The sequence below is a fragment of the Vanessa tameamea genome, chromosome 8, assembly GCF_037043105.1.
Source record: "Vanessa tameamea isolate UH-Manoa-2023 chromosome 8, ilVanTame1 primary haplotype, whole genome shotgun sequence".
NCBI classification, from domain to species: domain Eukaryota; kingdom Metazoa; phylum Arthropoda; class Insecta; order Lepidoptera; family Nymphalidae; genus Vanessa; species Vanessa tameamea.
This window is the reverse complement of record NC_087316.1, coordinates 6,690,654-6,711,724: the sequence shown is the minus strand read 5'-3', so window position 1 is coordinate 6,711,724 and position 21,071 is coordinate 6,690,654. Positions and strand designations below refer to the sequence as shown.

The 21,071-nt window shown below is 30.7% G+C and overlaps 3 protein-coding genes across 3 annotated transcripts; 1 reads left to right on the top strand and 2 right to left on the bottom strand.

The window, feature by feature from the left end:
- The first annotated feature begins 1,494 nt into the window (after positions 1 to 1,494).
- LOC113399992 (phosphatidylinositol N-acetylglucosaminyltransferase subunit P) lies at positions 1,495 to 2,751 on the top strand. Its single transcript, XM_026639336.2, has 3 exons — positions 1,495 to 1,587; positions 1,784 to 1,912; positions 2,122 to 2,751. Exon 3 carries the CDS (start codon positions 2,246 to 2,248, stop codon positions 2,720 to 2,722), a length of 477 nt encoding a protein of 158 aa, XP_026495121.1. The 5' UTR covers positions 1,495 to 1,587; positions 1,784 to 1,912; positions 2,122 to 2,245; the 3' UTR covers positions 2,723 to 2,751.
- Positions 2,752 to 7,753: 5,002 nt separating this feature from the next.
- Positions 7,754 to 10,759, bottom strand: LOC113399967 (serine/threonine-protein phosphatase 2B catalytic subunit 3-like). The gene has a single exon (XM_026639301.2). The coding sequence runs from the start codon at positions 10,530 to 10,532 to the stop codon at positions 9,045 to 9,047; it is 1,488 nt and encodes a 495-aa protein (XP_026495086.1). The 5' UTR covers positions 10,533 to 10,759; the 3' UTR covers positions 7,754 to 9,044.
- Positions 10,760 to 15,499: 4,740 nt separating this feature from the next.
- Positions 15,500 to 20,681, bottom strand: LOC113399986 (protein RER1). Its single transcript, XM_026639330.2, has 5 exons — positions 20,406 to 20,681; positions 19,950 to 20,054; positions 19,491 to 19,587; positions 17,817 to 18,040; positions 15,500 to 15,902 (listed from the first exon to the last, which is right to left on the bottom strand). The coding sequence occupies exons 1-5, from the start codon at positions 20,481 to 20,483 to the stop codon at positions 15,819 to 15,821; spliced, it is 588 nt and encodes a 195-aa protein (XP_026495115.1). The 5' UTR covers positions 20,484 to 20,681; the 3' UTR covers positions 15,500 to 15,818.
- Positions 20,682 to 21,071: the final 390 nt, after the last annotated feature.

Here is a 21,071-nt window from a genome sequence, read left to right as displayed (position 1 = left end):
ATGATGTTTCTAAATTTTACTGTTGGTTTTGATGCGTGAGTGAGTACTTTACAGATTGTGGTAACTGATTACATTGGAATCAGTAAAGATAACTGTTTATTTTTCAGGCATGCATCTTTTAATATACAATTTTCGACAATGTTTGACGTGACCTCATTCGGCCGCCCAGGGCGGAGGTCGTCAACAATCGATCCTTGACCTTGTTTAAATAGACCATTCCCCTTGTAAACCATGGTTTTATCAGGTCAGTGAGTTCCATAAATGGTTTGCATCTCACTCTTTATAACTTGAGTGGATTTTCTATGCTTGATCAAGAACTATCATAGCGTTATGTTTAATTATATTTATTTTTGCTATTTTCTTCAATACTAAATCGTCAAATAAGTCAGTTTATTTTTTATAAATTGTGTATTGCTGGTAGTCCTACTGAGTTGGATTTAAACCGTGTTAAAGGTGAGATTCAACTTAGAAAACGGTAGAGTTCCGTGAATATATAACTATATCAAACCTATTTAAATGTTTTAATATAAAATATTATATGAAGAAACTGTCTATTGTATTAAAAATAATGAAATAACAATATATCTATACAAATAGATAAAATGTCTGTTTATTCTGACTAATCTCGAAAACGGCTAGACCGATTTTGACGCGACTGCTACTAACACAGCTGTATAATGAGGCTATTTTTAGAAAAATAATTAGGGTTCGCGTTAGAAACTTAAACTCATGTCAAGAAAATCCGATTCAACTTCCACGCGGAAGGATTACTGGTAATATATACATTATTATAGCATAAAGTAGGTAAAAGTTGAGGCTAATAAATACTATACAAAATAGTAGTTAAAATGTTATATACAACTAGCTTAAAATGAAATGAGATACTTTGATATATGAAATAATAAAACAAGCTACCAGGTCCGACTTTGCACATATAAGCCAACATTCCGCCTATCAAAACATATGCATGGACCTCAGTTCGAAAATTATAGGTTTGATGTTTGCTTGGAAACACAACGTGCTTGGAGTCTGGACCGAATAATTTCTCTGCGATTCTATTCTAAGTAACGGCTTATTAATTGAATGGACTCAATGAATTTCGTTGTCTTAATTTAATCAAAATATTCTCTATTCAAGTAGGCTCAAAAAAGCATTTTAGAATCGTCATGTGACGGTGGTGCATTAAATGTAAAGCTACAACTGGTTCGGAAAATAGATTCTACAGAGAATAACCAGCATGAGACTCAGTATTTACTCTTTTCCATCATTTTAATTACAGAGTATGTCAGTAAAGCACTATACTACATGATTGTATAAAATATCGGATACCAAATTATTTAATACGAGGTTCGTTTCAAATTTTTTTATTGTACAGTAGTTCATTGCATAGTTATAGTATAACTTATTATTGTAACGATTTTTTTAATAAAACGGTAATTTATCGATTTTGACAGTTTCTTAAATGGTCTGTAAGCTATCATTCTATTTTGTAATAGCAACACTCCTGGTTGTCAAAAATGACTCAATTTTAATTATTTCAATTTTCAGTTTCAAAATGAAAATGGCAGATCAGTCACAAAAGAAGATGTTAGTAGTATTTAAGTTTCATCAAAATAATATAATTTAAAGAATAATAAGTGTAAATTTTAAATTTATTGATGCTTAAATATATATACGCAAATTGCGTAAATAATAATTCGAACGTCACTTGTGTTTTTCTATCAATTTTGAAAAGTTTGACTTAGAATAAGTGGAAAACTAATTTCCCATTTTTAAATTTCAGTTTATTAAAAATTCCCTTATTAAATAACGAACAAGCCCAATTGGTATCTGACGTATTAAATGTTGATAAAGAACTTAAGGGTAGTGGAGTCAACAGGAAAATTAGTATAGATGAAGATTGTCTTTTGGTGTGAGTATGCTTCAATTCAGAACTGATACTTAGTGTGTTAATTAATATGGCTTAACTTGTTTATACTTTGAATTTAAACTACCCTTATAAATATTTAGTTAAAAAAATGTTAAAGAAATATATCTGAGTTAATACTTCAACACAGTTCTCTATAAACCTTTTAATAATAAAAAATATTAGTTTTGTTACAACTATCCCTGTATTTTCAGTATATTTGTTGGCGCTGACTACAAGAAATTACGAGTGACGATTAATGCTCTACTGAAAAATGTTAATCTGATAGTTAAAACACTAAGTTTATTTTGCTAATTAACCTTGTTTTCTTCTTTTAAAATGCCTGAACACACTCCAGCTCCTACACCTTCTAGATCATTGTATGGTTTCTTCATGTACTTATTCAGTAAAACTATTTTAGCAGTTTATTGTGTTTGGGCTATAACTCCTGATTCTTATTTACATTATTTAAATATTTACTATTATCCACAAAAGTACTGGGCAACAGCAGTTCCTATACAGTGTTTAGTGGGATTGACAATGTTTGCATTTTTAGTTTACCCCAGTTCTAATTTGATGTTAACAACCACAATAAAAAGTCTTAATACTATTCATGATACTTTTACTAGATATGATGATAAAATTACTGAAAGTCCAAGCAGCATCAACAATAAATGTATATGTGTTAATAATACTAAATGTATGAAATTTACATATTCAGCTAGTAATAAAGAACTTTTAGAAAATACTGTACCCCAACTAGTTGACTTAGATATACGGATTGTCTCTAAGAAACTGTACCTTTGTAAGAAATAAAAATAAATTATGAGTGAAAGTTATAGTTTCTTTATTGTTACAATTTTTATATTACCTAATGCCCTAAAATTGAGCAATGCTCTTTAATAAACATTGCCAACAAAAATATTATCATACCAAAATTAAACTATGGGAAGAAAAATACATTAAATCATAAAATAGGAACAAATACAAGCTATTACATGTCCTGACTTATTTATCAATGCTCAGAATATCAAATAATTGAAAATAAATAAATAAAGTTGAAATTTTTACAACATATAAACACAATAAATATGGTTTTTCAATATTGCATCTCAAACAGTTGATTTTTTTAATTAATATTTAGCTGAGATTCTAAAAATAATTGGGTTGTGATATAAGGCTGTGAGTAAAATACTAACTAACAAATTTATTGGGGTTCTAACAAAAGCAAAATATCATATATAAGAGCCTTTTTTTTAAATGTCTGATAAATAAGCGATCCATTAAGTTGCGAAAAAGAGCAGGTAGGTAAAAAGTAACACTGAAAATCTACTCAAGTGGTATGCTAGGACGAATACTCTGTTAAATTAATTATTTCCATAAGATGTCATATTGTAATCTCTACTTAGTATAAAACAAAGTTGCAATTTATACTCTTAGATCTTTTGAACTACGCAATGAATTTTATTGCGGGTTTCATCTATAAAAAGAGAAATTCAAGAAGGTTCACACCTATAATATATACATTATACATACATATATTATTGTGGCAAAAGGCCCTGAATTTGAACTTTCCTAGCCAAAAAAAAAAACAAATATGTTTGTCCTTCGATCTAAAAGTTGTATATGTCACCGTAAGATTACAAACATCGTTAGATTACAATGTATCTCGTCAGATTGTAAACTGTCGAAATATTGTGAACCATGAAATATGATTGCAATTTAACGCATTATTTTTCACTATACTGTAATCTATCGATGGGAAGCGGGCAAATTGTGAACTGACGTAGAACGGAATGCATTTCGCGCGCTGATTGGTTGAACGTTATGCCACCCGCCTCCCCGGCATCCGCCATATTATTTCACCGTAAAATTGCAAATACCGTTAGATTATAATCTATTTCACGTAATTGTTATAGATTGTGAACGTTTATTCAATTTGCAATAAAATATAAATAATTTCGATAGTTCGTAATATTTCGGTTAGTTTAGGTTAGAGTTTTTATGGGGTACATGTCAGGCACCTCCTCGTGGTGTACCCTGGGCAACGGGGCCGGCTTGAGCTTGCTCGTCGGCCGCGGCTAAGACTGGCGGGAGGGATGCCGCGGGGCCGCTCCTGGTACGTCCCTGATCGGCGTCAGGGCGGACCATGTGAGTGGCCTCGTTGGCTAGAAGGGAGTGGGAGGGCTCGCTACTCGAGCCTCCCAGGTGTTTTACACCGGCGGTCAGCGGCGGAGCCTACCATCTTATCCGCCGCAGGGCGTCAGCTTCGTTGACGCCCAGCCTCCAGTGGCGGACTCGGGGGAGTTCGCCACATTCCCACGTGGAGGATGAGGGGGAAGGCGCGCACTAGGCGCGCTTTCCATGAATATTCAGCCGCCTTACGGCGGCTGCCGCTGGTGGGGTCGCGGTTGCATGCCCTTGGCGATCCCGTTGCCTCACCACTCGGCGGCATGGTGGAAACCCGAGGATGGTTTTAGTGGGTAGGACAGGGCATTAGCATCAGCGTGCCCTGGCACGGGGCATTAGGCCCCGGTTGAGTCCCACATACCCGTCCCGGTCCCCCGACCGGGCGGCATGCGTAAATGCATTTCCTCCTCGTTAAACAAAAAAAAAAAAAGGTTAGAGTTTTTATAATTTAAAAAAAATGAGAAGATACGTATTTAAGCGTTTCTGCATATTTTACCCCTTAGTGGGTGAAATAAGGCTTAGAAAATTGGATTGAGAAGGACTTCAATTTTAAATTAAAAGCATTAATCATTATTTTTTGGCTACTGATTAGGAATGAGTAGATATGTATTTAAGCGTTTCTTGATATTCTACCCCTAAGGGTTGAAATAGGGGTTGAAATTTCGTATATAGGTTAGTCTCGAAGTCCGTCATTTTTTAAGTTAGAAGATTAGCACGCCAATAATGTTACTGAGGAATTTAAGACATAGAATAATATTTTTTGTCTCATCACCTGGTTTGCAGGTCTCATGATGTGAAGCTTTGGATGTGTGGTTATCGATCGAAACATTGTTTCACTTCATTTCGGAAACTATTTAAATTATTATATTGTTAGTTCACGGAATCAAGATAGTTTGCAGACCGTTGTAAACTAATATAATTTCATTAAATTCTGTACTTTTCAAAAATTGATTCAAAGTGAAAGATAACAACAATTAAGTGTGAAATATAAAAACACTAAAATTTGTGAAAAAAAAGTTTCACAAGTTTTAGTGGTAACTGTAGATAGTATTGCAAATGACTCAGTGTTATTTTATTGTAATTATTAAAAAAACTTGTAATAATTATAAATATGTTACAGTTATATTTTTAATTATTATAAAGTTTTATTTTTACCGTCATAATTTTGTGCTACAATATTTTGTTACATGAAATATTGTACCACAAACTATTGAAATATTTCCTAGGGCACAAGAGAATACAGGCACAGCACAACTAAGCGGATAATGGCCCAGTTTCAGCGTTGCATTGAAATAAAAAATCTAGGTCTGAACGAAATTGTAATTTTATTTTATTAATATCGCCCCTCACCTTAAGCAGGGTTCTAGTGCACACAGCGTAAGAGAATATATTGGCTTTCGGGGCTCCCGTGAGATTGGGGTCCCTATGTAAATGCCGCTTTCGACTTCGTCCAGCTTAAATCCATACAAAGTTACAACCATTTGCCTACCTGCACGTCATAATTTAACCTTTCTTTGACTGAAAGTGAAGTCGCGGTTTTCGCGTAGATCTAGGTGAACTTGGCAAGGGCTATTTTGATTCTAAAACAGAAATCGACATACATCATCAAATTATTTTATGAAGAAGATGAATTAATTGTTATGTTTTGTGAAGGTTGAGACTGGACGCAAATAATATAAGTACACATTCGTCTAAATGAGTAGGTGTAATATTATACTTCCATGATTGCAATCCACTAAATAAGTCTCAAAAAATCCTTAAAAATATTAATGTTTTTATACACACTAGCTACCCTAACTGACTCTTGGCTTAACATTCTAATTTACTGCAAAATTAAACTCTTCCTTTTACCTTATGATTCTATTTTAAATAATGTTATATATAAACAAATAATATAGTACAATAATTAATTATCGAACCAAGCGATCCATCCGCCCGTAGACCCGTAACGTGTTAATACGACTAATAATAATACATCGTATCACACGCCTCACATCTTTATGCGTTTTTTCCAATGTCATATAGTTTCTCTAGTTTAGTCTATCTGAATCTAGTAGCACTTCACTGATCCAAATTACAAAACATAAATAGTTTTTAATTTTAAAAATAGGCCTAAAATATTATTTCTTTTTATAAGAGAAGGTATTGTGGGCAAAACCTTTTTTTGTTTTAAAAACTAAAATGTTCTTATTTTTTTAAAATATAGTTTCGGTTGTCTCTTTATATGTAAGCAAGCTATCTTAAATCCCAATAGGCAACTAAGTTCACTAATATATGTATTAGTGAACTTAGTAAATAAAAAATGAAAAAAAATCGTACGTATAAATGTTTATAATGAACGTAGTAGGACTACCAGTTACAGCGTTATCTTTTTTGCCAATGGAGAAGCCAATGTATTTGAAGAGAGGAAACCGGTAATTTAATATAAAACAAAACATTAAACAACAACACTTGACACGGACTATCTTCAGACCTCATCGAGCGGGGCGAATTTAAAGCATTGAACGGCTGGCTGAGGTTAAGTTTTCGTGTATTTCCGTAGATACTCGGTTCCCGCACTTCCCGCCCTCCTACATTACCTTATCGCGCCACCATTAGAATTTTATTTCTAAAATACTGCGACGCAATATGCTGCAGCTTCAGGGCGTTAAGGCAGCGGCGTAGTTAAAATTCTCGCACTATATATTGTTATAAATCTTATGTTATTATTGTATTATATATTGCATATATATATCTATGCAATTAAATATGTGTTAAAACATTTTCAGTTTCCTTTCACAAGTCATAACGAATTCAGTAAAATAATATCAGTTCACACTTTTTTCAATTACTAGTACTACGGTTAACAGACTGTTTTTCAATTAATACTATCTTAACAGTTATTTCTTCATAATAAAATAAATTGTTAATATGCAGAAACTAAATCTTTCACCATTCGAATAAAATTCTCATGTCACACGCCTACGAATTTCCTTCGAACAAATTTTTCAGTGTATGAATAGATAATTGGATATTCAGGGTTTTTAAGAGATATGAATCCACGCCCTTTTTGTACGTGTATTAACCATTAATATTACTTTGTTCATATTATATTATTAATAAAATATGCATTGTAAATCAAATAACAAAGTGTGATCTTTTGCATAATAAATAGCATTGTTATTGAAATGTTTCAATAATTATTATTCCAGCTTCATTGTTATTTCACACATTACTTGATGTGTAACAAACAAAATTGTCACTTGAAGCCTTGAAATAACCAAAGCATAAGTATCATCTTATAATTTTTTTCTTTTTTTACCTATTTGTGTTAAACAATTGAGCATTATCAAATTAGAACACAGAACGATCAGTGTTAAAAAAGTATTAAATTATGTGTTAGTGGTTTTTTTCTTTAATTTATATAAATACTTTCCTGCATGTTAGATTACGTGAATTCCCATTAATATATTAACTTTGGTTAAAAATTGAGCCAATACAAATTTTGGTACCTTGTTACGCGTATTACATGCAAAGCAAACAGGTACATCAAAAATAATACTTTTATGTCCTTAATGTGACGGTTTTAATATTAACGTAATTATACAAATATAAGAATAATAATTGTGAATGCATTTACCAAGGGTTATTTAGGAGATTTATTAAAACGAAAATATGTAGAGCTCAATGTTAATATATTTTATAAGGATAAAACAACACTTCCCATGATTAGTACAAAATAAAATTAAATATATTGTTAGTTTTTACATAGGTAAAATTTATTTAAAAGTACAGAACATATGAAGGACTACACACTGAATTGAGATAAAATACTTAGAACTGACTTTGAAAATGATGTAAGCCACTTTTAGTATTCACAGTATGAACTTATTGCATTGATTAATAATTATTTGGCAGACCAAAAGAGATTTTCCAACAGTGCACAGGTCATTAAACCTTATTAATTATATAAGTGAAATTTGGAATAGAAGCTGTAAGAAAATCTGCGATTAGACTAGCCACTACATCTTATATACCGAAACATTATGACTAAGAAAATTTATTAATGTGATGTTCCAGCATACAAGTTTAGTTGCATGCAGGCAACAAGGGGCCAGCATACACCCAAATATAAATTAATTTTAAGTATAATTCATAGATAGTAATTTAATATATTTTGTACAATAAAATACAATTAAGTACAACTTGTAGCAAAGATATTAAAGAGAGTAATATTTATCTCAAGTGTTAAAGCTGCAATAACATGTGTGTACGCACAAGGCATATTTACACAGCACACACGTATGGCAACAACACACGATGTGCTGCACACTATAGTACATAATTAATTTTATTACTTAATAGAATATAAAGACACGCCCAAGCTGAGAACTTCACCACTTACTTTACATATTTCAATGCATGATTAGCCAATGAACATGCCTGTACTTCACTAGCAGATCGCTATTAAATAATACATTGATCGACGCTTAATATCACAGCTAATTATGCTTTGAAAATTATAGACATGTCTAATTTTCACTAATGTAGATAACAATATAGAGTATAAGTAGACAATCTGAATAAATTTACATTACAATATCATGTCTTTTCATATGAAAAATTTAAAATTACATTACCAAAAATTAAACAGTGCAGCGCATTATAAATAAATGTGCATACCTTAATATTTAATTGACTAAATAAATTTGTTGCCTGCAGATCTGATAATTATTTTAAATATCGAGAGGTAATATCTTAAGAGAAAATTTAATTTCAACTATTGAAAAAAAGTTAAATCCAAATTTTAAAATATTTAGTATCTATAATGACAATTCCCTTCAAATCCACCTAGCTATTATGAATGTGAAATATCATTCCAAAAGCTGAGTCTCCGTCACACATATTTCACTATCACTATAATCGTGGGCCAAAAAGTAAGGATCGAAGAGAAATATCAGCGAGCACTTCACGAGTGTGCATTGCTGTTTACATGAGGCTTCTTTTCCTGTGCATCTGGAGTGCGCTGCCCATCTCTGCGTGGTGGCATTCGCTCATTTATGGCATCTAAGCCTTTTGCCTCAGCAAAGGAAGTGATTTTGTGGTTGGGAGAAAATCCTTGAAGAGCATTTTTAAGAGATGTTTTTCCACCTGATAATGCACCCAGAGGAAGAGCACCAGTAGGAGTGAGCCCCTTCAGCTGTAAAACAGACTCACTTTCCTCACGAAGCACTGAAAAGACATGTGCCATTTTACCAATAGCACGGATTTTATTACGTATAACTTCTTTTCTGAGATTAGCTTCCTCCAATGCATCATCTCCTTCTGACATCAATTCATCATCAGAACAAATGTTCAAAACATTGACCAACATCTCAGTAACTTTTTCACCCACAAAAGGCAAAGACCATGTAAACACATCCATGAAGTTTGGCAGCCAGTAAGGATGAGGGGAGCAGTTGAACTGTCGAATATTCATGACATTGTTCTCATATTTTAAGACAGCAGCCTTATTGTTATAGACATCCAAGTAATTTGGAGCAGAAAAAATCGTAATAAGACTTGGAAACCCAGTAGTCTGGCTTTTCCGATACATTCGATAACCAGCATCCTGAGCCTCATGGGCACGAATGATCGACAGTAAGTTGTTTCTCTGTAGAAAGTCACAGCAAGCAGCATAGCTGTAAAAATATGAACAACCTCTCACAGAATTGTGCGAAAAATGCTCTGCATTTTTTTCATTTCCAAAGTCTTCGAGTGGATCAGACCACAGCAGATCACACATAGCTCCAAAAGCAGGTGGTTCTTTGAATCTATCTAGTTTACGAATATCATCTAGGCTGTTAATCTCGGGTGAAAGCCCCCCATGCACACATAGGAACTGCTGGTTCATAAGAGCAGCGAGAGGTAAGCAATCGAAAGCATCCATACAAGCATCATACACTTTTTCAGAATACTTAATTTTACATTCTTGTTTGAAAGTAAAATATTCTGTCAAATGTCGGCATTCATGATTACCGCGTAATAGAAATAATGTCTTCGGATAGCACAATTTCAAGGCCCAGAGGTAGAGAACACATTCTATACTAAAATAACCTCGGTCGACATAATCACCTAAGAATAAATACTTGGTGCATGAGGGAGAACCTCCCACTTCAAATAATTTCATCAAATCGTAAAACTGGCCATGGACGTCTCCGCACACGGTCACCGGTGAATCAATCTCGATCATAGTTTTTTCAGATCGTAATAAGGTGGCACCATCTTGGATGATTCGTAAAGCTGCATTTTCCTCGATTCGACCCTCTAAGATAAAATGTTGCTTCAGTACATCTGGCAAAGGCTTTCCAGATTTTTCATCGAATACTTCAGATACCGTAAGCTTGTGGCTAGGAGGGAAAGCGACACTTTGAATCATACGCTGCGTAGTCGACACTTTATCATTGCTCCCGGACATATTTGTCACATAAAAAACACTAGGTCTAATCCATACACGCCACTATTTTCAAAATGGCAGAATAGATATAATACTAAAACAGAGTCCCGATTTCACGACAGAGAAACTACTGCGCACTGGAAAACAATGCGCAAACATCTGGCGAGTGGTCAATAAAATAAACAGGGATATCGAGCGCGTTTTATTACTTTTGAACATATCATTTAAATAGTAACACTGGCGATATCAGCAACAGTTGCCAGTATTTTTGCTCGAAAAATAAACCTATCAGTGTGGGGTTGCTATAAATAAAAGGCGTTGCTAAAATTTCACTTTATTCAAATAATTGTATTTATTGAATATGCTTTCTAAATTAGAGGTGATAACTTAAATAATAAATGCTACTATATAATTTATGTTACTGAATTTATAAATAATGCATCAATTACCTAATTACAAACTGGATAAACTTTTTTTCTACATGATCAATTTTAAATATATTTTTTTGTTTAGTAAATTCTTTTAAATTTTGTGTATACACTAAATCGCCACATAAGAGGCATTATTATTTCAAAATAATACAAAAGTTACTTACGAATTCGATAAAAATTTATTGCTTTAAAAAATATATTAAACAGGATAAGTCTAAAATAGCCAAATAATGAAAAGATTTTTTAATAAATTCAGTATAATAGTGGGATATGCATAACTCTGTTTAATCACACGTCACCCAAACGATAGGTATTATTTTTATCGTTAGCGGCTATTTTTAACCCTAGGGTAATAATTGCTTTGTACTATGTCGCGGTTAAATATACTCCTTGGTTTTATTTTACTTGTTTAACTGTAATTCGATACGACACAGAAAATTTGAATATAGTTTAGGTACTATCATGATTTTATCTAATGTTTAAGCTTACTTGTTTATAATACAACAAAACATGTCATAGAATTTATTAAAATATATATTTTAAAACTATAATGTGTAAATATATTTTCTATTAATAGGGTCAATTTACTATATTGATTCTAGGTTACATGCAATAGGCATATAAGTTAATATAGCAAATACAATATTTATGACGTTATTTGTTTTGTCAGTTATTTAAAAAAGTATCATAGCTTCAATTAGCTCACTTGGTTAAATTAACCCCTACTTATTATAAGTGTAACAAACCAGAAGTAGGTCATAAGGTCACGGCTTAAAGTGATGTACGAGTTGTAGGATTGACATTAAGCAATTTTACAGTACAAATATTGCTAATACTTAAACCACGAACTATCCTTATTGTTACTTATAATATTGACTACAAATAGGAAAAGGCATACCTAATTTTACGTAATGAAATATTTAAATATGATTATCATTTTGTATGCCCTGGAAGTAAATTTTTTACGCTAACAGATATGTCTACTAGAAATATACATAAAATTTATATCTAAAATGTAGTGTAATAAGTTTCATAGATAAGTCAATAAAATGACGCTCTCATTCATTTGAAGAAGCTCCTCTTTATTTGATTGGTAAAACAAAATACATTATTTTAATCTATACGAGCTTGAGCTAAATTTTTCAAATATTCTTCATCTTTAGTCATCTTAAATGACTGAAATGTATATTTTTATCAATAACTCAGATTTTAATGCCAATATGAGGATAAAAAGGGGTTAGAAGTTACTTAATTTCGTAACCCATAAGTATTGTAAGCTCAGGTCGTTTATTTATATTTTGTCATAATTTCCAATATTTGATTATTATTTATGTACTCTTAAAAATAAATAATAAGATCCTTTATAAATTGTTTCGATTTTTTTACATAGACAACCCCGACTGAAACAATAATAATTCATAACGAAAATTCAACATTACGTCAGAGATGATAATTATTATATAGGGTACCATTGTTTTAATTCATACTTACTTAAACATGTCATATATATATATAAAGCGCTAAGTAAAAGGTTGCGTTATATTTTTTTGACAAAATATTCATAGTAGATATTTGTACCAGCGCACAATACGTGCGTAATATGTACCTAGTTATTTTTATCTTAATTATATTCTATATTGACTAACAATCGCGCATTTTCCCATGATTATTACAGAATACTCTGTGTATTAGTTACAATGAGGTAACATTTATTTGATTGTATGTAACACGTGAGGGATATTTAATCTTTACTTACTGAAATGATTCTAAAATAAATTAGGATCATAATAGTGTGCGTTCCGTTATATCATTATGTAACGTAAAGCTTATAAGTCAACAAAGTATGACAAAAAAACGCACTCTGACCATTTTTATAGCAAGCTGTGAAAAGTTAAAATCGAAACATACTTTATTCAAGTAGCCATTTTACATCATTTTACAAAACTTATATAAAGTGAAGCTACCATCGATTCGGAATGTAGAATTAACCCAAAAAAACCACCAAGAGTTAGTTAAATATAATTATATATGCGTATAATACATATGTATATCCTGCATGGAATTCAACAAGTATTATCTCCACGCTTTGTTATCTTCTATAATATAAATAGATACCTACAATTAACAGGAAATATTTGAAACTCGAACTTGAAAGGTATTGTTAATTTTAATGTCTCAGTGACTAGTTCTTAATGTTTCTGTAAAAGTCCGAGGCAATATAATATATTATTTTATTAAAAATTAAAATTCACAGTAATCATTTGTATGTTTAAGAAATATAAAAAAATATACAGTAATTTTAATTAAATTTATTTGTAACACAATCATTATGAATCCTTAATAAAATAAATATATAATAATAACAAATTCGTTTTAAGCGTTTTCTGTTAAGAGCTTAAAAATACGGCCAGAGACATCGGAATTCATATTAAAATATATTGAGTTAAAGACAATATTTATATTAGATTTTAAATTAACATGGTTATTTTTATTACTAACATGTATTTATATTGTTATTAACTCAATATATATATATATATATATATATACCTATATTGCATATGCGGTACTGTTAAATTTTATTTATATAATGAATAGATTTTTCTACGGAAGCCTTTCGTTGCGCTGCACAGAAATATACGTAGGTGTATAATTATCACTCTTGCGTTTTTTATGTTGTTTAGTTACTATTACTATATACTGATTATTACTACGGAGTCCCGCAACATAGTACTTTAACGTAGTCTTCTGTCAAATATTATATAATATACCTACTCGACATCAATGGGATTTACACAAAGACAATTATACTAGTTTTTACTATGTAATATTCCTTATAAAACGTAATAGATAATACTATTTCTGGAAATGCTTTCGCTTATAAAATAGGGGAAAGTGCCTTAAGCTCATTTTGTTTTATGACATGAGGAAATGTAATAATCTTTAGATGTTTTATTAATCTTGTTAATCATCGTTAACATAACTTTTGCGCTAATTTGTTTAGACAAATGATTATAATAAAAGACAGGTAGACGAAGACAGGCACCCAAATATGAGCGAACTGTCTATAGTCCTAGATTACAGCTGCATTCTCCTAAATGAAATTCTAACATGTGTGTAAACGCATTAAATTTTGCACGGTATTAACTTATGTAACCACGATAAACACTACGTAAGGTTTTTGAAAATTAACTTCCTCAGAGAATTTAATAATGGGATTCATAGTTTATATGAAAATTCGTCATGTTAATGTCACTAAATATTTTTTATTTTTATAAATAAGCGTTAGGTGTATGACTGTTTTGGGAAATTTATAATTTACTTTTTTTATTAATATTACATAAAATGGGGTTTAAATGTGTATGAACGTGGTTTATTTAGACTTTATTTATTTACGCGACGTTTATTCCTCGTTGCGACCAATAGGTAAAGAAAATAACAATAAGCAGCCTGCCAAGCCGGTTACTCTCTTATACATTATGAGATGCTACTAATGGAATATTGCATTGGATACACTTCTACATACATAATCCCTCGTTCATCAGGATTGTATAAAATGGTAGTATTATGTTTAATTTTACTATTAGGTACTTTTCGTGACGTAACCGTAGGTCAGTGTTATTATTTATTTTCCATGTCTATGAATAAATGACGAAATAGGACATTAATTTACTTAATTACATTATGTCATTTAAATAAATTTAAAATAAAAGGTGGTTTCTCTCTTTATGATGTCCATTACTTCACATAAAAAATAATTTATTTGCTTTTTAGTTTTTCACTAGTTGGCCGGTATTTTCTAAAACCATTCTCATTTGATTGCTAGTATAGTTATTGCTAATGTCAATATCAAATAAACGAATAGTAAATTTGATGAAATCTCATTCTCAGAGGTAGAACAATATCTCTTAAAGAACTGTTTTCTTATTTGTTTCATAGTGTTTTGGTCTATTACTAATTTAAACATTGAATAATAAACAATTTTATTTTCATTTTAATAGGTACCTACTACAACACCATTCGTAAAGCTTTTTCATTTAGAATACATTTTAATAAATAGACTAAATAATAAAAAGTATTCAATGTAAATATTCTATTGAAATAGGCTTTAATCGACATTATAAAACAAAAAAAATGTGTAACATAAAAATTTATCTCTCTCTAAGAAAACAACTATGTTTAATTCCAAATATTGTACGTTACATGAAAATCAATTGTTTTGAACGGTTTCTTGCCAAAATACGATATTATAATTTATACGATATTACGAAATAATAATGGTATCAATATAATTGACACCATTACTAGAAAAAATCTAGTACCGCCCCTTGAATAAATACCTATTCACGATAAGTATAACTTTATTGGTATAATCTTTGGTCTAATTAAAGATGACAATCACTTGGATATATATTTTGAATCTATACAAATTGTACGTTAGTTTTGATTTTTAATTATATTAAGGATAAGACGGAGAAAAAGTAAACATTAATACTTTTGTTCCTTGCAGTAATTACACACGTTTAGAGCATTTAAAGGGCATTAATAAAATATAAATCTGCTAAAGATATTTATTATTTTTAACTTAACTACAAATATCTATAAATAGTAATATTAGATAAATTCTACTTTTGCTCGAGCTTATCCATTTATGTAAATATACACAATAAATTTATTTATCCATTCATAAATTTGAATACTACATTATTGGCTAAGGACCAACAAAAAACCTTATATTATTATTACAATAAATCAAAAATGAAAAACATTACAATAAAAACTGTATTTCTAAAAACATTTGCATACATCAGTTTTTTTAATTCATTTTACTTTTCACACTGTTTTAGGTATTGTATAAGTAGGTTAACAGATGCCGTCAGTTTACAGACACTGCTGGATCCACAGTTCTGTATTTAGGTTTGCTGTGAGTAAATGGTAAGTATCGATACTTAATCATATGCTGAAAAAAAGAAACAATTAGATGAATTTCAATTCAAAAGTAATTTAACTTATAAAGTGTTAACACTAATTCATTATATGACTAGATAGATGCTGAAAGCTGAGAACTGAGAAGGGTAGTACGACGTTTGGCGAGCGTCGCATAGCTATCACGCATGCCAAGATAACAGAGTTCGTCTAGGCTCGTTTGTTTTAGTTCTTTTGTAACGCGAAACTATATTTAGATAGAATAATTTAAGTGTTATCATGACACAAACAGACTATAGTCTATTCCAACTTAAGTACTTATATCCACTGTAATTTTACTTCCGAAGTTCCGTTACTAACTTTGCTGACATTCAAAACGCCAATTTTCATAAATGCATAATAAATACCATTGATTAATACAGTCATACTAATATAAAAAGTTATGCATTATTGTGTATTAGAAAAAGTATTCATATTTTTATGCATATTATTAATCTTGCATAATATTAATCATTTCGTATGTATCATAATTTATTTTGACGATACATAGTCTACATATATTATAAGAACTTATTTATTATAATACGTGGGTTAGAAGAACAGATTAGTTTTGATATTAACAGATTAAGTCGAGAAAAAATATAAATGACGACAATTGAAACCGCATTATACTAGGTCTGTTGTAAGCCAGATCTAAAGATCTTAACCACTGCTTATTCTAATCATGATAAATGACCTTCCATATTTGTGTAAAATATACAAATTGACTTGCATATGATGATGATTTAAAACTATAATTCTCAATTACTTTCTATGAAGTTTACTTCAAATTACAGAATGCCTTAACAGTAATGGATAAAATATAACTCAATTAATGTTTGTTAATGGGAGGATCCGTGTTCATGTCCAAATACATAAGTATAAAATGAAACTCATTCGATAATTTCCACTCTCCCTTAGCTGTGAGACAAGTGGCCCCACAAACATATAATTTCAAGTAGATTAGATTTAATTAAACAATAAAAAACATTTTTTTCCAGACCAAGTTATCAATTCTTCGTAATTGTTTATGACTTCTCTATAAATAATATAACTTTTTATTTTCTGATTAATAACCAAAAAAATCGATAGTGAATCACTAGCTCTAATATTTAAATTCATAACATAATGCATTGTTCAATTTCGAAAAGTTCTATCTTAACAGCGTTTAGACAACATAATAATGCGTTTTAGATTTGGATAAATAGGAACATAAATGCTGAAAACTTTCCGTTTGAATAGTTTTGAGTAACTTTGCGATCGAATACCAAGCGTATTAAGAATATTATGTTTGTTCTTTGTAATAATATTTTAATATATATATATTTTTATTAATATCTAAATGAAATTTTAGTTCCTAGGTGACATATCGTATTGATAATAATAGCTACATTCTTCCAAAGTAGAATATCATAAGCTAATATATTTGAAAGTAATAATTTATAGTCGTATTTATACTTTAACTCATTTAAAATATACATTCTAAGTCCAGTCGTCATAGACATTTGGAAATACATGTGCACCGAAAAGGCTGATTTTTGCTGCGCTACAAGACTGAAAGAGCAAAATCATCGTTACGTTCGTGGTCGATATCTCAAAAACCAGTAACGGTATGTTAAAAATGTAAAGGACCTAAATCGTAGAGCGTAAATGAAGCAACAAAAAAGCATCACCATATTTCTTGTCTCACGACGCACAGTCGAGTTATGGCAAAAAAATTATATTCAACCCTTTTTTTAAAATGATGGCGAACGTATATAGGAAATCGAGGTCGACAATTTCAAGTAAAACTTTTCTAAGCCACAACATATCCAAAAATCAGCTAGTCGGTGCATTTGCATTTCTCGGCCAGTTTTTTGTAATGACTGGACCATCTCTATATGTATAAATTAATTAAACATTAACTCACCTTTATTTGTCTCTTCATCGTAATACAAAATAATGTAATAAAGTACATGACTAATATTGGCCAGAATACTGGAATATTGAATGCATCTATAAATGTGCAGAAAAATCCTATGATTGTGCTCTTCGTAACAGATAGCCAAAACTTAAATTCGGGAAGCCTCCGAATGAATGGTCGAAACTCTTCTGTGGATCTCGTTGGGAGTGCAGGTCCATTCTCATCATCTCCTGTAAAATAATGTTTTAATAATTACCAGTAGTCTACCCATCCATTCAATTAAATAAGAAATAAAAAACATAGTTACATGTTAAGTATTAAATAAAATTGAAGAAAACTATGTCTACAAGAGCGAAAAAATAAATCGGTGATCCAGACAGGATACATCTTGCCAGAATTAGCAGATCTGATTTGTGTGGTGTAGGTTAGTGAACGATTAGTGGTGCTTCCTGGGCGTGGTGGGTAAGCATTGCCAAGCGCTCTTAAAGTGCTTACCGGCCATAGCGATTGACTGACACGAAAGTGATACCAAGGAACGCCAATAGTAAATCTCTCATTAGCAGAGCGTGAGAGACTCTGACACCTAGTAGAGTGCCAAACACACGCAGCTGAGACGTTTTCACGCGCCCTCGGCCTGTGGGCGTGTCAGGATGGTGGGACCCCTAACGTCTTTCATGTCCTTCAAAAAAGCCTAGAGGAGGACGGATGCCGTCATGGCCTCGTGCTACCGTACGATCTAGTGCGACTCTATGATCGAGATCTATCTTTCCCCCCTGAAGCGAAGTTTTCCCTTTGGAGTTTTCAGCCTAATGTGCTCGGAGCAACGAATCGGAAGGACCGCGAATCAGTTATATCATAACAACCCCTCAGCTCCTCTATTCCGTGCAATGGACGGCCAATGGGCAATGCTTGGGTAATCGCGGATTTAAAAGAATTTCACATAACGCATATTCAAGGGAGTCAACAACCTTTAGAAGGTTTTCCCTGCATAATGAAATAGAAAGGATCTGTTTTGTAACAGAAAGCACTGCACTATAGAATTCTTTATTTATGTGGCATTGTGCTGAATATATATTAGGTAACAGAAAGTTTAACCATAGTTGTTTTATTAAAATATCATTAGAAAATTTATGAACAATTTTATCTTCTGAGAGAGTTAAGATGTGAATGTGTTACAAACAAACAAAATCACTTATACAATTTTATTACACACAGTTGTTGAAACAAATAAAATCATGACATGCATAAATATAAAAAAATTGCCTCAATATTTAAAATTAAACAAAAATCATGTTGTTGGTGTGGGTGGAAGATAAACATATGACTATTATGTCAAACAAGTACACTTAATTCTTTATTATCTGTCTGTTGGTGATAGCCCAATATCACATTGTTATTTAAATTTTATAAGAAATAAATTTGTATAACAAAATTTGTCAAAATAATTAATTTCGAAGACTTAGTTACTATTTGTCTTATATCAAAGAAAAAAATTTCAATATCAAACTTTTTTTACTGATTTTAAACATTATTAAGTTTGTTTGAAATAAAAATAAATATTAGCTTTTAGGTTGACAAAAAGTCATATGTTTGAATTAAGTACAAATTTATCTATCTAATCTATCTATCTAATCTAAGTATCAATATCAATAAATAAAAAAAGTCTTAAATAAAACTTACCATCAAAATCCATAGCAGGATCAATCTTTGGTGTAAGGAATGCAATGAAAAGATTTAAATGATATATACCTAAGGCATATGTTACTATATACCAGCCCTGTAAAAAAAATACATAATTCTTAAAAATTTTTTATTAATTATTGTTTAGTATGGTTTGTTAACCATTGCATGTAGTGTCAACAACTGTAGGTGACCACTTACCTACCATCAAATATAAAAAAATGTAACTTGGCTTAAAAACAATAGAATTGTGTTAGTGCCATTTGAACTTAAAAACATGAAAATAGTTTGAAAGTAATTTTTCTTTGAAAACATGATACTATTGAAGTATATATTTTCTTATTAATATTATTAAATATATCATTAATCATAATCATTCATAAAATCACATCAAAGATGAGCAGATTATGAATCAAATATCAACCTTAATTTTATTAATTATCTTGTAAAAGGACTTACTTGTTTTAAACATATCCTGAGAACAAATATTGCTAAAAGTAATATAGAGGCCACCCATCTGCTTTTTGTATGTGGCGTCCATTTGTCTAGGAGTCCTTGATATATCTGCAAGTATATGGAAGAGATTTTTTTAGTGATTTCATCTATATTTCTTTTTTTTTCATTGAACTGATAAAAACATTTTTGACATGAGTGGTAGCTGCTTGTTTATTTTAATTAATAAATTAGTTATTAAAATTCATACAGTAACTTAAAATAAACAAATGACACTTTGTTTTAGATATTTTACAAACATTTTGTATTAGTTCGTTTGGCTTTAAACGTGATCTAATTACAATATTTGTGTAATAAGAGCATTAGACAATTGTTATCATTTGGTTGTTAGAATGCAGTTTTATTATCAATGTCTGTGTATATACGTTCCTTCTTTGTATAAAATATATTTATATGTATTACTTGGGAAATTCTGGTCCATCCTTGAGATATGATACCTCTTCTACTCGGTTCTGAGGCTATATCATTTCCGTCCATCATTTTGGTAAGTTATTCAAAACTTTATAATAGAGTACATGAAGCACCGCTAATGAACAGGAAACGAATTGTTATAATTTACTAAATTTACACGATTTTTAGTAGGTAAGTACTTATTTTATTTTAATCTAATTCACAAATCACACAAATGTTCTTCGTTTTTAACGATCTTGTCATCATCATCAGACGTCTACAAATAGTATTGCCAGAACACAAAGTGTTACGTGTAAATCATTAAAGTTCATCCAATGAGAATCCATTAGATAGGAAATATAAAATTAAAGGTTTTTATATTTTTTATGATTTGAGTAGTAAAAACGTTAGTTTTATTAACATATTGTGTTACAATTACTTGATTATTCAATTATTGGGATAAAGTAGTGTTCATTTGTTAATTTCTGAATCCCTTAACATTATGGCTAGGTAAAAAATATTCTTTTATCGGTTTTGCACGAGTCGAATTATAAATAGAGAAAATGAGAATTGCGCTTATTAATAAAATATTAACGTGGTAAATTTTAGTGTTTATATATTTATTAGTTCATATAAGATATGTATGAAGTTAGTATTTCAAAAATAATCTTTAGTTCT

What these genes read in the sequence shown, in the direction of transcription:
- LOC113399967 (XM_026639301.2), bottom strand. Translation starts at nt 10,532, where the DNA reads ATGTCCGGGAGCAATGATAAAGTGTCGACTACGCAGCGTATGATTCAA.
- LOC113399986 (XM_026639330.2), bottom strand. Translation starts at nt 20,483, where the DNA reads ATGATGGACGGAAATGATATAGCCTCAGAACCGAGTAGAAGAGGTATC. An exon ending in TCAGGATATGTTTAAAACAA is followed by an intron (nt 19,588 to 19,949) that starts GTAAGTCCTTTT and finishes TTTTTTTTACAG; the next exon opens with GGCTGGTATATAGTAACATA. An exon ending in TCCTGCTATGGATTTTGATG is followed by an intron (nt 18,041 to 19,490) that starts GTAAGTTTTATT and finishes ATTATTTTACAG; the next exon opens with GAGATGATGAGAATGGACCT.
- LOC113399992 (XM_026639336.2), top strand. Translation starts at nt 2,246, where the DNA reads ATGCCTGAACACACTCCAGCTCCTACACCTTCTAGATCATTGTATGGT.